Source organism: Berghia stephanieae, chromosome 4 (genome assembly GCF_034508935.2).
Source record: "Berghia stephanieae isolate SIO BIC M18660-M18661 chromosome 4, UCSD_Bste_1.3, whole genome shotgun sequence".
NCBI classification, from domain to species: domain Eukaryota; kingdom Metazoa; phylum Mollusca; class Gastropoda; order Nudibranchia; family Aeolidiidae; genus Berghia; species Berghia stephanieae.
Window position 1 is genome coordinate 67,952,852 of NC_088363.1, and position 15,000 is coordinate 67,967,851.

The following is a 15,000-nucleotide window of genomic DNA, read 5'->3' on the forward strand; positions in this document are numbered from 1 at the left end:
TATAGGTACTGTCTAAAACCAACGGGAACGTAACAACTACAAGAATATGTGTCAAATATGGCAAGACCATCTGAACGACTGAGACTCAAGGATAAGATTGTAGATGACATATCAAAGGCAATCAAAAGCGTAAGTTTCCAGGAATTTCCAGCCTGAGGAGAGAGTATAGCTTCAAGATAGAATAGAGTATTATCAGTTATAGATTTATAATATATCTGTCTGCCTAAAAAAATCGGATCTCTTAAAAATAATGTAGAGAACCAAATTTTGCGTAACATAATTTGGTGCCCTCATGCAAGATATCGGGTTTACTAGACTATAGCTAGCCTCTAGATAAGGTCTGCTGAAGAAGTGAACAAACATTTGTCTCTCCATGGAGAATATGATGTCAATTTACAGTTCCATCTGGTGGACAAGGGGCAATCAAAACTTTTCTTCCATGTAAATTAATTGATGTTGTTGATTTTAGTTTTTATTAAAAGTGTCATTTACTTCCAAATGTTGTAAGCTGAAATTGAGACTGAATTGGTCTATATCTCTCTTTCTTAATATAATTGATGAATAATGTCATCATAAAAAGGCGTCTCTCTTTCTCTAAAAGTCTGTAAAATAAACTTGAACAAAATTTCTCCGAATGCTAAGGAAATAAACTTGACCTCTATCTCTCCGGACACTCGGGGAAATAAACTTGACCTCTATTACTATACACTGTGCTCCGAACTCATAAAAATGGCTGGCTAAAAACAATCTCTATTTCTCTTAACAGTCAAGGAAATTAACTTGATCTCTAATTCTCAAATGCTCGGCCAACCTAATGCTGAACTCTCTTTTCTTGAATACTCGGTAAAATAAGGTTATGATTATGATTATATAGACTCCTATCTGAAGATGTTGAGGGGACGAGTTTTTTTCTTCATCTTTATTATTGTTTGTTTATTTTATTTATTGCTTTTTGGTTTGATTTTTCTTGTTAAGAAAAGACAGAAGACAGAGAGATTGCAAGTTGTCAGCGGTCCAACACAAAAATTATTTTTATATTATATATTGTTTCAGTTTTTATTTTAACTTCTTTTGCCGTTCTTCAATTTTCTCTTTGTTTCAAAAATTCGTTAACTTTTTTTTTGTGGGGGGGGGGGGGGGGGGGGGGGGGGGGGGAGGGAGGGGGGTATTATCTAGCTCTAGAACGTGCTTCCCCCGGTCCTTGTAGAAGTTGCAGAATGATGAATGATGGCGCAAACAAATAGGTAACCAAAAAAATCTTGAGAATGGTAACCGGAAACTGTTAGGAGAAATAGAGTTCAAGTTCATTTCCCCGAGTGTTCGGAGAAAAAGTGACTTTGTAGTATTCGTTATAAAAATCGTCATCTCATCTTTTTATTTGTTCACATCTTAAAGTTGCTTATGCTTCACAGAGGTTTTTATAAAGAATGACGCAATATTAATATTTCATCAAACAACTCCTTAGCTTTAAAAGTGTTTTTTTTTTGTCTTCCTCTCCTCCCACGGCTTTTTAGAAAATAATTTTTATTTTGCTTTTTCAGATTCAAGAACAAGTATATTACTTATCTAAAGATCCAACCTCTGCTACCAATCTTGAAAATGGAAATCTGGTTCTTAGCAATGGAGATAGACAAAGTCATAAATTATGTGACAAGCTTGACCATGCTTTTCTTCATGGGTGAGTACCTAGGTGCACATATTATTAGCAGGTCTGATAAGTGTACGTAATCATGGGCTTCATTTCACATTGGACAATATTTTGTGTGGGTTTGAGAATATTTCCATTACAACAATTAATACTGAGCCCATAAAAATGTGGGTTATCTGACCTGCAAAAAATACACGTCTGTAAGTACCCATTATTATTTTGTTTGAAAAATTGTTTTGAATATCTCATGTGACGATGAATCCCCTCAGGATCCAACACAATTCATTTCTGCCAGTAGTATTATATTTGTCCTGTACTTGTTGTGAGCTTATCTGCTTTCATTGAGGCGTTGAGTATCTGAGACATCTTTACGTTGTGAGATTTCTAGCTAGGTTGAGGGAGCAAGGCTGATTGTGCTCAACATTGATAGGTAGGGTAGGACTGGAACTTGTCTTGCTTAGTACTGGCACATACTGCCTAGGATGAGACTGAACCAGATAAGATTTTAATACACACACACACACACACACACACACACACACACACACACACACACAAAGATTCAGAGAGGAACATACCTAAAATGTCTGATTACACCAAGAGGAATTTGTGCCTTCAGACATCATTATTTTGCATCTGTGCGTGGGAACCAGGTAATGGCATCTAGAATTTTGGGAGAGCAATCTCTGTCCGACTTGGACGCAATCGTTTATTGATTTGCACAAAGGTGCAAACAGAGTGACATGGGTTTATTCACAATTAGAGTGGATTTTTGTTTTGACTATAGGGCTGGGAAATGCAAATTCAAGCATCTCACAGTCTCCATCTGAGAAAAAGTTTAAGTTCGACATTTTCGCTCATTACAAGCAGGTCACTTTTTATTTTCCATATGACCTTTAATTCTCTTTTTTTTCCTCCAATTTCTACTTGTTTTTAAGGCTTAAAAATGTCACACATGGATACTGGAAGTTATTTAAAAAATTGTCCCACAGAGGAATGATAAGAGAGATAGATTTACTCACAAACGTCACAACAGATCTTGGAAGAGGTATGTCATCTTTGACACATTTAATTAGATAATTGATTTTAAATTGGTTTACTTATGCTCAATGTTGAAAACAATTTTAAGAAGGATCTAATGATAAAGTATCGTGCGGCTATGTGATCAAGTGGTATGACACTCGCTTTCAGATCGGAAGGTCCTGAGTTCGAGTCTTGCTCAGCGCATAGTTGAGTCCTTGGAAAAGGCTCTTTAATCACATTCTCTTGCCGTACTCAGTGTAAAAGGAGTACCTGGCCATGAACAGCGTTGTTTCTGTCCGAAAAAAATGTAATATCGCCTGACAGGCATCATGTCTCGTTCTACATGTTACGTGTTGCTGTTGGTCAGGGACATCTTGTAAAGTGCTTTGAGCACAATAAGTGGATATTGCGCTGTATAAAAGCTCAATAAAAGTATGTCATGCCATTGTTAAAATGATTTTTATCTATAATAACAGAATTGCCTAAGTGATATATCAATTATGATTTTCGAACTGCTTATTTTACACATCTCCAATGTAATAACAATTAAATATGACTTTCAATAGCCCCAACTTGTGAGGCGGATGCCCAAGAAATATTCTTTACAGTTATCATATTGCCCATCTATTGCAATTTTCCAAAGAAAAAAATAGATTTGAAGACACAGTTATTTTCTGAACAGTTGTAAATATTTGACACACCTAAACGCTGTTGAGGTTATTATCACTCAATTTAACTGTTGAGTTGAACTCGGATATTTCTGTATTTTATTAATGTCTCTCAATCAATGACAAGACCATATTATATTTCTAACTGTCTTGTATTACCCTGTTTTTAGATGCAGGCAATAGTTCTAATGTCCAAGATATACATATCTTAGTTTGACCTGATTTCAAGTTATATATATATATATATATATATATATATATCCAGAAAATCCAGAAAAAATGTTATTTAATATTCATTTCAGATAAGATTTCTACTTTTAAGATAAAAGAAACTGTCTTTTATTACCCTGTTTTTAGATTTCAATTTATATTATATTATTTATTTTTGGCTGAAGATAACTTAACCTTATATTATCTTATAATGAGCATTGTTTAAAGTGAAAGCTGCTTTGGTTTTGACTGTAGCTCAATTTCTTTTGAAATACCTTGCATTTCATCATCTTTATGCATTTTAATACAATCTGTCGATATAGGTCGAGCCTGGCTCTACGTTTCTCTCAATGAAGGACTTCTTGAAAGCTACATCAGATTGCTAGGAGAAAATGAAAAATTAGTGAAGAAACATTACAATACAGAAGCCCTCGTACTTGATGGTGATGTGAGTAATATATTTTCACTATATAGTTCCTTAGTCTTGTTTTCTTAGATTAAAAGTAACAGCATTCAACCTTTCTGTGATTAAACTAGTTGTCTGTAATAAAATCCAAACTCAGAATGAGTTATAAGTACACTTTTCAGCATGCTTCTTGATTAATATAAATGCCTGAAAAAGATGCCAATAAACTAGTCCATTCAGAAAATAACTTCTTCCTTTGAGTGTGAGGGCAGGCAGAAGATTGGTGATATATTTTAATTAACTAAGTCAATTTCATACCATTATTGATCTTAAGTAATGTTTTAAGTTGATCTTTAAATAATTTTAAACTATATATTCTTTTAAAATTCATTTTCCTTTTAAAAAAAAATTATATGAAAATATGAATATAAATCTATCTTTTTTTAAACACAGAGAATGAATGTGCTCCTCACCTTAACCTCAGGATTAGACTTTGTGACATTTCAACTGGAATATGTAAGTTAAATACTAGCCTATTAAAAACTTTGGAAAAAGTGAAACTGAATCTTCTTTATTCTTAAGCTTTAAATTTTATAGTTTCTATTTCTGATTCTGTTTAAAACCAATAGCCAACCCAATCATGTCTTTTTAAAAATAAAAAGTAATTTATCACCTATTTGATTTATGAAAAATTGAATATGTCTAAAAATAACATTTTCTCCTTCATAATAAAAAAAAATGAATTTGTATACTTTATTTTCTCCACAGGATCTGCCATATTTAGATCTCAGTCCATCTCCACCTCGAACTCAGTCTGGATGTGCTGAAGATTATGTCAAAGATATGGTATATTGGAATTGTTTCTCTTATTTGTATTATTTATTTGATGATGGGAATGTAACGAGTGCATGATTTTTTTAAATTTCCAGGATAATTTTTTATATTTAGCCTATGATCTAGAAGTAAGATGTCACAAAGTTCGTGGGTAGTTATTGATTTGATAAAATGAAATAACAAGAATGACATAACTTTACGCCTAGCCTTTTTTTTTTACATTTTAAATGTTTTATGAATTAAGAACAAAGCACAAAATAGAGAAATCTTACGATAGTATGTTAGAGACAAATGTCAAGTATGCTCAAAGGTGAGTGTAAACTTAAAAAAACAATGCTGTGATTTTAAATTTTCATTAAGAGTACTCCCTGAGTTCCATACTTTGTCAGAGTTTCATTAACAGCTTTCATATAAAGTTCAGCATCAATTTTCAAATAGTAACCTTTTTAATGATTTGGGCATCTTTTTGGACCAAAAAAAAATTACCACTTCATCTGTGTTCAATGTTTAAGATTTGATAAAAAAAATAACAGTTTCCTAACGTCTGAAAAATGACAAAATGGGACAATTAGAGCCATTCAAAGTTCAAGAACAATCGACCAGGTAGCATCGGAAAAGTTTATTTTTAAAGTTAGATTTATATATATTGAACATTAATGTTCTTTAGTTTTTTTCATCTTTTTAAATTATAACCTTTTAAATATTTTGTCTCTGCATCTCTATTTATATCACAGTCACATTTTTTAAAGAAAAATATTTTAATAAAATTTTGTTCTATATATTTAAAATTTAATCCACACCTTATTTGATAGGCTGTCATTTGTGGACAAAAAAAAAAAAGAATTTGTTTTCATTTTCAGAAAAAGCGGATTTCCCCGGTATCTGTAACAAATCTTCAAAGTGACTCTGACACAGCCAGCACATCAAGTTTTCAATCTTCTAACTTGGATAGAAGTGTTAGTGTTTCATCTGGGTTGGCAGAAGATTTAAAGGATCAAACCGTGACATTGAATTCAAGCACTGGATTTAACTTAAATCGAGCCATGACACCAACTGAAGTATTATTGTTAAGCAATAATACTAAAAAAACAGTTCCTTCTGATGCCCAGTCAATAACTTCCATTGGTTCTGATTTAAACCGGCATCAGAGATTTGAAAATATTATTACAGTGAACAAAGATTATGCGGATGAAATGGATGATTCTCTTGAGGTAATCCGGGTTGTAAGCAAAAAGAAAAAGAAAAAGTCAAAAGTAAGTTCTTCAGCTAGTGGGAGCAAAGTCCATTCAAAGCCCTTGAGAAGCTTGTCAGCTGCTTCAGAATCAACTCCTGATAGAACAATTAATGAAACTGATCATTCAATACATAATGCTGCCTCCATGCCTCCTTGTTTCAATGAGGAGAATGAAGTCTTTAGTAAAAAGAGTTGTGACCCATTTCCAACTAGTAACAGTTATGACTTTTCTGATAAGCATGTTGTGATTCCCCAGCTTGATTCTGGTATTGATATATGTGATATTACATCAGACAAAACCTATGCTGGCATTGACAATATTGAATTTGATAGTAATTATGTGTCTAATGATAAGAAGGAAAGCAGTGGTGAATTTCACATCGAGAACAAAAGTGAGGATGTAATGTATGGTATTGACAAAAATGTCACCGTTGTAGAAACATCTGCTCTGTCTGTTATAGAAAGTAAGATTGCTGAAATGTGTAGAGATACAAAGGAGGTGAAAAGAGTTTCACCATCTCCTTTGTCAGATCATGAAAAACCTAAGCATGTTGCAGAGACTGAAAAAGATTTCTCCCTTAATGATCAAATGGACTCCTTGGGATGTAAAACTGAAAAGGAAACAAAAGACAGTTCTGTGAAAGCATATATCCAAGAACAAGACAAAAACAGCTCTCTTACATGGAATTTTGAGCAGGAACATGTTTATTCTACAGAGAAACGCATCAGGTCTTCCAGTCCATTGTCACCAGAAAGAGATGAGCAAGGGGATTTTTATGACTTTTACTCAGCAAAGTCTCCTTCCCCAGGGAAAAGTCAAAACATTAAAATAAAGGATGAAAATAGGCCATTTTTAACAAAACTTCAAGAAGCATCCCATTTACAGGTGAGAGTTGTTTTTTTTCTTTAATTATCTTTTGAGTCAGATATTGATATGGATAGAGGTTAGTATGGACTCTGGTGTGAATGACTTTGGTAATAGACATTGACGGATATTGCAAGAATAATAGTTTAATAAGAATGCCTAACAGGGGACTGGTACTGTATAAAATGGAAATATGGTTCTATATGGCTTGCTGAGGGAATAAATGAATCGTTGTGAAATGCATGTAGCATGGTAAATCTGTGGAAATGCGCAATAGAAATGTTTATATTTGTTTAATATTAAACCTTCATACCGGTCACTTTTCTGCACTGTGTCCTTGTAGGCTTTTGTTTTGTTTTTTTTAAAAAAGTTGTTTGCAGCACATGATATTAGCTTAACATAAGCAAGATGCTCTCATGAATAAACAACAGATGATTATTGTTTACACGGGGATATATCCAATCAAATTCCTGATTGTCATAGTTTCAGGACTGAAGATGAATTCAACATTGTGTTGATATGACTGGTTTTGCTCTTTATTTCAAGGGATTCAATATTGATTCAAATCTCCTAACGGTGTCTAACTCCCTCTTTTCACTCACAAGGGATTGAATTTGGTATCCAAATGAGAATTTTAAAAAAACAAAATACAAATGCAAATTGTGGGTATTCATGAGAATTGCTCTCTGTACATATTTCCCCCCCTCAATTCTTATGTTTTCTCCAAGATCTCTCTTAACATGATGGTATCTATTTTTTTTTGCCCATAAGTGAGCAACTTCAGTTTAAGTTGTTAAGTTATGTCGAACTAACATATTCAGGTTGGCTGACAAATTTTCTTAATTTTATATGTACCATACAACCAGTTTTGAATAATGATTCAAAGTTTATTTTATGCGGTTTGTCAAGCTTGTAAAATCTTAAAATAATACTTGTGTTTATAACCCTATAAACGTGCTTTAATCCCATGTCTAGAAGAATTGTTTTGTAGATATTATGTAGTTTCTTGTCTGTTGCACATATTTGTTAGAGATGGCTAAATGAGTTAATGACTTTTTTAGTATTGCTTCCTTTTAAAATTCATTTTTTAGCTTATGTAATTGACTTATGGGATTATTTATTGACTGAATTGCTGATGTTACAACATGAATTTGTGTGCTTTCAAATGACATGCCATATCATATCATATTGTATCATGGCCTGCCATTGTACTATTAAATAAATAGCATATTTATACAATCGTGTTACCTAAAGTGTGTTTTGATCACAAAGTTCATTGTGATATATAATTCTGAGGATTTGGAAGACACCAATGATAGTAATAGATATCTTTCTTATATTCAATTTGTCTGAAATACCTTTACTAGGATTATGTGGATTGCGTCTTGAAAGTTGACGAGTCATCTGCAATGCAGGACTGCGAGACAGTTGAAGAGGAAAAACCTGCAGCTGAAGATTTTTCTTTGAGGTAAGAGGGAGATACAAGATTAACTTGAGACCCTTTGAAATTTACTATAGACTATCATAATTAAGAAAGCACCATACACACATGATAGTTATTTTAAAAATATCCATCTAATTAAATGAAATTCGAAAAACAGTTCTGTCATTGAAAATAAATTTGAGGTGTGTGAGTCAATTTGAGGAAAATTAACTATCAGAGGTGAGGTCTATGTACTTTTGGATATTGTTAAGATTATATCAATCAAAATTGCTTAGGTATTGATTTTGATTTTAAAACGGTTAATAGATAATTTCATAAGTTATCAGTTGTTGATTATAAGTAATTATTTTTGCTCTTCTGATATGTAAAATATTTGATTTATGACATGTCCCTGATTCCAAAAGGGTCAGGTTTGCTGCAGTTGGGCTATGGAGGTTAACCCTACTGACAAGGCTATCTTCCATTATTTATTTCTTATTCCATGCGACTTTTTGTACTTAATTTGTAATAAGATTACTTGGTTTGGCCTTGTCGTGACCGCAATCTTTCATTTAGAGGGAAACAGTTTAATTTTAATATATGGTTCTTATTTCAAAAATAAATTTTTGGTGAAGAATCCCGTGCCTGTGGCTGTTTGGGACTCCGAGATAGTTTCAGGCTAGACACATTCTCTGGAGATATTTTACTCTCCTTGTGAACCATTCTCATCCCTTTAACTTTACTATAATGTTTTAAAGAGCCAATTCTATTTATCCATAATCTAGGTTTAACCTGTCATCTTCCTTTTAACTAGTACTGAAGTGACTTAATAGTGTCACAAGTGTTGTAAACCACACCAACCCCCCCCCCCCCTCCCCCCAAAACAAAAAAAAAAACGCACCCCCCCCCCCTTTTTTTTTTAAAAAAAGAAAATTAAAACCCACACAAAAAACAAACAAACAAACAATAAATGGTATTGCATTTGTATCCTTATTTATTTTTCCATTTTGGTTTTTAATGATTTTTATTTTAGCGATTTTATTACTCAACAGCCTTGACAACAATGCCAAACTTAAAGTAATGTTGGAAATATTCAAGCAAGAAGATGAAACTTTTGTCAAGGTATTTTGAGTAATATTCTTGTATGATATATATATTTTTTCTTTTTTAGAGAGCATTTTACATGCATTATTAGGCGTAGGTTGCTAATTGATAAGTACATAAGAAAAATGAAACTTTATGGTGAATTTAAAAAAATATTATTTGTACTCAATGAAAACAGAATGAACCAGTTTTCCATATATGTATTAAGTAGAAATTATAAATTGATCCATTATAGTAAAATTATTAATGCAGGCATTTTGAACGTTGCTAATTTATTGTTTCTTTTCCTCCTCAGATGTTTGCATGCAGAGAGAATCATACAGAGGGAAATTTCACAGTAGCTTTTGTTTTAATATCTGACCAGTATTTATACCTTCTCCACTACCAGCAACAAATCAGGAAGTTTACAGTTGAATCAGTAACTAAGCTGACTGATATTATTTTTATCAGTGTAAGTGAATATTGAATTAAATGAATCATTCCAAAAATCATGTTTTAAAATCAAGTTAAACCTAAAAATGTGAAACCAAAACTTGTCCGAAGAGAGTATAATATCTCCACTTAAAATATAGTTGGCTATTATTATTTTAAAATTCTTCTTCTTCTTCTTCTTCTTCTTCTTTTTCTTCTTCTTCTTCTTCTTCTTCTTCTTCTTCTTCTTCTTCTTCTTCTTCTTCTTCTTCTTCTTCTTCTTCTTCTTCTTCTTCTTCTTCTTCTTCTTCTTCTTATTATTATTATGATTAGAAAGTTTTATCAAGTATAATGTCTGCCAATGACATTTTATTACTTATACTTTGCTATTTCAGACAGGATTATACGAACAAACTCTTAATATTGAAAGCCGAGACAAGAGTCGTCTGAAGCAACGACTGTGGTTAACACCTGGATATCAAGATCTCACGAAGTATATCAGTTTGTATTATAATGAAATTATTTGTGAGCTTGATGATTGAAAATAGAAAATTGAGGGTGTTATCTGGGCATTTTTAGCTCCTAAACCCTCACAAGTTTACCTTAATTACCGGCTAGGGAGGAGTTGCCAAATCCTCATAACACATTACATTTTGCTTTGTGCCCTTTTGAGCCTCAGCAGTGTACCCTACCAAAGCTCTTTCATAATGACAGTTTGACTGTATGCTATCAAGAATACAAAATACAAACAAGGCAATTTGAATTTCAAACTTCAAATACCTACTCCTCTATCCAATGTTAAAAGTCTTCTCCACTCTTTTTTCTAAATACATTCCAGTTAAGGAATAACTTACTTGTTGCTATCAAGCTTTTGAGCAATATAGAACTATCAAAAATATATCATAATTTTCTCTCTGTTGGATATGTAACAGTGACAGTTTTACTTAGTGTGACTAGGTCTGTCTGTATATGTCTTCTTACTCTACTTCACGTGAGCTGCTGAATTCATCGAGACTTGAGTATACCATAATTATTTTTCTTTTTCTGTTGGATATGCACATCAACTGTAATAACTTCTCAAAGTAAATATTTAATTTGTTTCATGAATGAAATGTATGACTAAAGACGACTATCAAAATAAATATTTAAAGGTGTGATACCCCGACTGCTAGTTTGTATTTAACTTGATTTTGTTTGGTATCAATCCACCAGTATCTCTATAATGATCATTTGATCCTATGTGCAATTGTTAATTGTTGTTTTTAACCTAGATTTTACATCATCTCTGGATCATTTTGATAGAGGCAAATTTCATTCACTGTCACCAATCTATTGAACTTCTTTCCCACTCAGTGTTGAATTTGTTGAATGTAGCACAAGAACGAACCTTGTGAAAGTAAAGCTGTATTTACTTTGAGAAGTTTTTAGGTGAAGAAATTTATGCAAGTGTTACTTATTGCAGTTTTACTTTGAGAAGTTTTTAGGTGAAGAAATTTATGCAAGTGTTACTTTTTGCAGTTATGAGCTGTAATACTGCTTGTTTTTCACTTTTTTTTCTTTGAGGTAAAAATTCTAATTCTTTTATATGTGCATCTAAATCACTACAAATATATGAATAGTTAATTGTAACGTATCTAGTTGCTTTCTTTTGTACTTTTTCAGTTTTTGAAATTTGTTTTTTTTAAAGGTTTGGATCCCAAATTCAACCTTAGTATTGGTTTAACAAAAGTTTTAGATCATTCTTCTTTTATTGAATTTTGGCAGCTATTGGTTTAACAGAAGTTTTAGATCATTCTTCTTTTATTGAATTTTGGCATCTATTGGTTTAACAAAAGTTTTAGATCATTCTTCTTTTATTGAATTTTGGCAGCTATTGGTTTAACAAAAGTTTTAGATCATTCTTCTTTTATTGAATTTTGGCAGCTTGATATGTTACAGTTGAGAAATCCAAGAATGGAATTTACCTTCGTACAGGCATATTCTTTTTGTTTTGTCCACGGAAGATTGTTATCAATAATAAGTTTTTATTATTTTACTTGTTTGAGTATTTTACTTATTTAGTTTTTTTTTGTTTTAGAATATGTAAATGTATGATGTTTGTAATTAGATTCTATTAGTTTAGTTTTTTTTGTATTTAAGCCTCTTGATTCCTTGTGGAACATAGGGCCGCTTAGTTTTTTAGGTGATTCACAAAATGTGGCCTTATTGTTACTGAAATTAGTTTTTCCATTCATCTTTTGCAAAACATCAAGGTATTTTTTGCAATTTTTTTTTTCGTTAGTATTTATCTATTTAAGAAGCTATCATCTGCAAATAATCTGAGCCTTTATCCTGGAGTCAGATGTTCATGAATATGATTAATTCCGAAAAAGTAATGATCCGAAAACCATGACCTGGGATAAATTTGTTCTGATTAGTATTTCATTTGACTCTATTCTATTTACAACTGTTGATAGGGTCCTATTTGAAATAAATGAACTAGGTAGTCCAATTTAATGCTTGTCCTGAAATTTCATGCGTACTAAATTTTATTAAAAGTTCTCTGTGGTCTATTTGTCAAAAACTTTGTGAAGAAGCTTCAAACTGATATTATGTCCAGGTGAACTGAATACTGGTAATTGGGTCTCTGGTGAAAAATACTAAACTTAGATCACATTTATATGCTTAAAGCAAAAGAATTGATACAGTTTGAGACTGAAAAACAAGTACAATTTCTCACTTCTGGTCATATTTTAACTTAAAACCACCTTTTCATAATACCTTTTCGAGGCAGCTGGACGCATATTCTATTTAATGTTACCTCTTGAATACGTAGTCTCAAAACTTTTTGGATTTTTTAAAAACCAACTTTCTTCCAATTGGGATAGAAGATGGGTGAAATGGCAAGGGTTTTTTTTTTGTTTGGTTTTTTATTTCTCTTTAACAAAAGATTTTTATTTTGGTCATTTATTTTTTCTCACTCTCAGAGCTATTGTACAGTGTCTGTCCGATGTCGTAAAGGAAGCCAATGCAGGGATTGTATCTGTGCGTTCACGATTTAGTGTTGGAAGTGATGTACCTTTACAAAAAATTGGCCTCAGGAAATACATCAGTAAAGAAATGCATTGTGAGGTAAGAGTACCAAATATAAAAAGAGAATTTCTATCCTTAAAGAACATCTTTCTCATCCAGTATTGAATATTGCACAAGTACAAAAATTGTGAAAGGTAAAGTCATGTATACTTCAAGAAATGTTTAGGTGAAGAAATTTTTGCTAGAGTTACACATTGCTGTGAAGAACTGTAATATTGCTTTTTTTTTTTCTTTCTTTTTTTTGCTATACATTAGCAAGAGTACTGTACGCAATCTGACTCTTGATTACGTATGAATCACACTTTGCTAATTTTCCACCACACGAAGTTTAGCCATTTACTTCAAACGACTGTCATTAAGACCCAGCTACCCAATCACTGCTTGATGGGCAGGGGGAATCGGAAAAATATCTCAATTGCAGCCGGGATTGATGTCGGTTGGGTTAGCCAGGTCTCGATTGGGTTAGCTGGGTCTATTCATGCTATATAAATACGGATAAACTCCGGCTCCACGGGCCATTAGGAAAGCTGTTTCATGATTTCTTTGGGGTTATTTTTATCACTGTAATGAGCATATGCATTCATTCTCAAGCTAAGTGAACCGGTTTGAAGGAGGAGAAGGCCTATCTTGATTCATTTGATTTTTTCATTTAAAGGCTCAGGATGTGCTGATTAACGATTACTCTCTGGTCTTTTGGGAGGATCCTTCTTCAAGCAAGTCCAGTTACTCTGATTCCGTTACAAAAGAAGGAACTCTTTTGCTTCGAGTACAAGACCCTATCAGAGGCTTCATATGGAAACCATTTCACGTTGTACTGCAGTAAGTAAAGATTTTATCCATTGTTCATTAGACATTATGAAAATACAACTAATAGTTTTGGCTGTGACAGATCCAGAGACAAAGTTATAGTGAATCCTGATAAAACCAACACTGCTGGACCAGAGAGATTGATGGACTTTAAGCAAGGTTGGATTTATCTATTATCAATTGAACACATTAGGATAAAGAACAGAAAATTTGTGACCCAACAAGACGTGTTGACTTTAAGCAGAAGTTGCCTTTATGCGGATTCCACTTTAAATTGTTGATGTTGGTTATCAATAGAAACAGATAAGCAGATTAAGCGAATTTAGTAAATGATCAGGATTTTTAAGGAGATTTAAGGAGACTAAAAATTGTTCAGCTTTCAGCCAGCCCATTATTCTACTGCTGACTTGTACATAGTGTAAAAGCTTTATCACTAATGCCATTGATGTAAGAGTTATGTTACATGAAAGTCATAGGGTTAAAAAGTATTTAGACGAGGGATGTTATGTCAATCAAGTGATTATCTTTCCTATGTATATTATCTTAAAATCAAATCTCTTCTAGATTGGCAACAAATGGACATTTGTACAATGAATATACATATAAATTACAAAGTAGAGTCACTCAGAAACCATAGAGAGTAAAAGGCATATTATAAGACCAAAAAGTGTCAAAAGGGTCTTTTAAATATTAAAGTGAACAGCAAAGTGGCAGTAGACTTCTCAATAAAGCATATGAAATTGAATTTTTGCTAACAACGCCATTATTATTTGCATTATTACTTGAGTAAAAATCCCCACCCCCTTTTTAAAAAAAAAATTTTTGTTTGTTACCAGGGGCTCTATGCTATCTGTTTCCAACAGCAAGTCAGACACTCGACCACATTCTCACCTTGGTTTAGGGGGTGATCAGTGTATAGGTTGCCGCTTGACAGAGGTTGGTGAGAGACTTCACTGTGTGGAGTTGGTGTTGGCTCAGGGGTTAGTTGGTTCCTGTCAGCGGCTTCAGAGAATGAAATTTTGGATTGGAGAAGGTCACTCTGTTTGGCTGTCTCACAAGGGGTTGAGGTGAGTCATGAATGAATTTTTGATATCTGAAGACATATCTGTTGGGAAATTCAGTGTAGCTGAGATTAAATTAGCAATTCCACATTTTGAATAATTAGTGAGGGCAAGTTTAAATGTTTTTTTTTTTTTTTTGTGTTCAGATTATCAACAACTGTTGACCAGACAACTGCCCTAACCAACAAAAGGACAGTATCTCTCAAAAAATCATAAAATCACTTTTTTTACTAA

At 32.7% G+C, this 15,000-nt stretch overlaps 1 protein-coding gene across 1 annotated transcript in view; it reads left to right on the top strand.

The window, feature by feature from the left end:
• Positions 1 to 15,000, top strand: part of LOC144971099 (pleckstrin homology domain-containing family M member 2-like) — a 23,587-nt gene that overhangs the window by 326 nt on the left and 8,261 nt on the right. The window contains 15 exon segments of the mRNA XM_078911497.1: positions 1 to 129; positions 1,542 to 1,678; positions 2,587 to 2,696; positions 3,873 to 3,997; positions 4,409 to 4,471; positions 4,724 to 4,801; positions 5,650 to 6,909; positions 8,256 to 8,356; positions 9,364 to 9,433; positions 9,711 to 9,866; positions 10,222 to 10,319; positions 12,793 to 12,937; positions 13,554 to 13,717; positions 14,542 to 14,684; positions 14,687 to 14,772. The exon segment at positions 1 to 129 is cut by the window's left edge and continues 326 nt beyond it. Coding sequence (XP_078767623.1) covers positions 58 to 129; positions 1,542 to 1,678; positions 2,587 to 2,696; positions 3,873 to 3,997; positions 4,409 to 4,471; positions 4,724 to 4,801; positions 5,650 to 6,909; positions 8,256 to 8,356; positions 9,364 to 9,433; positions 9,711 to 9,866; positions 10,222 to 10,319; positions 12,793 to 12,937; positions 13,554 to 13,717; positions 14,542 to 14,684; positions 14,687 to 14,772 — 2,808 coding nt within the window. The 5' untranslated portion in view covers positions 1 to 57.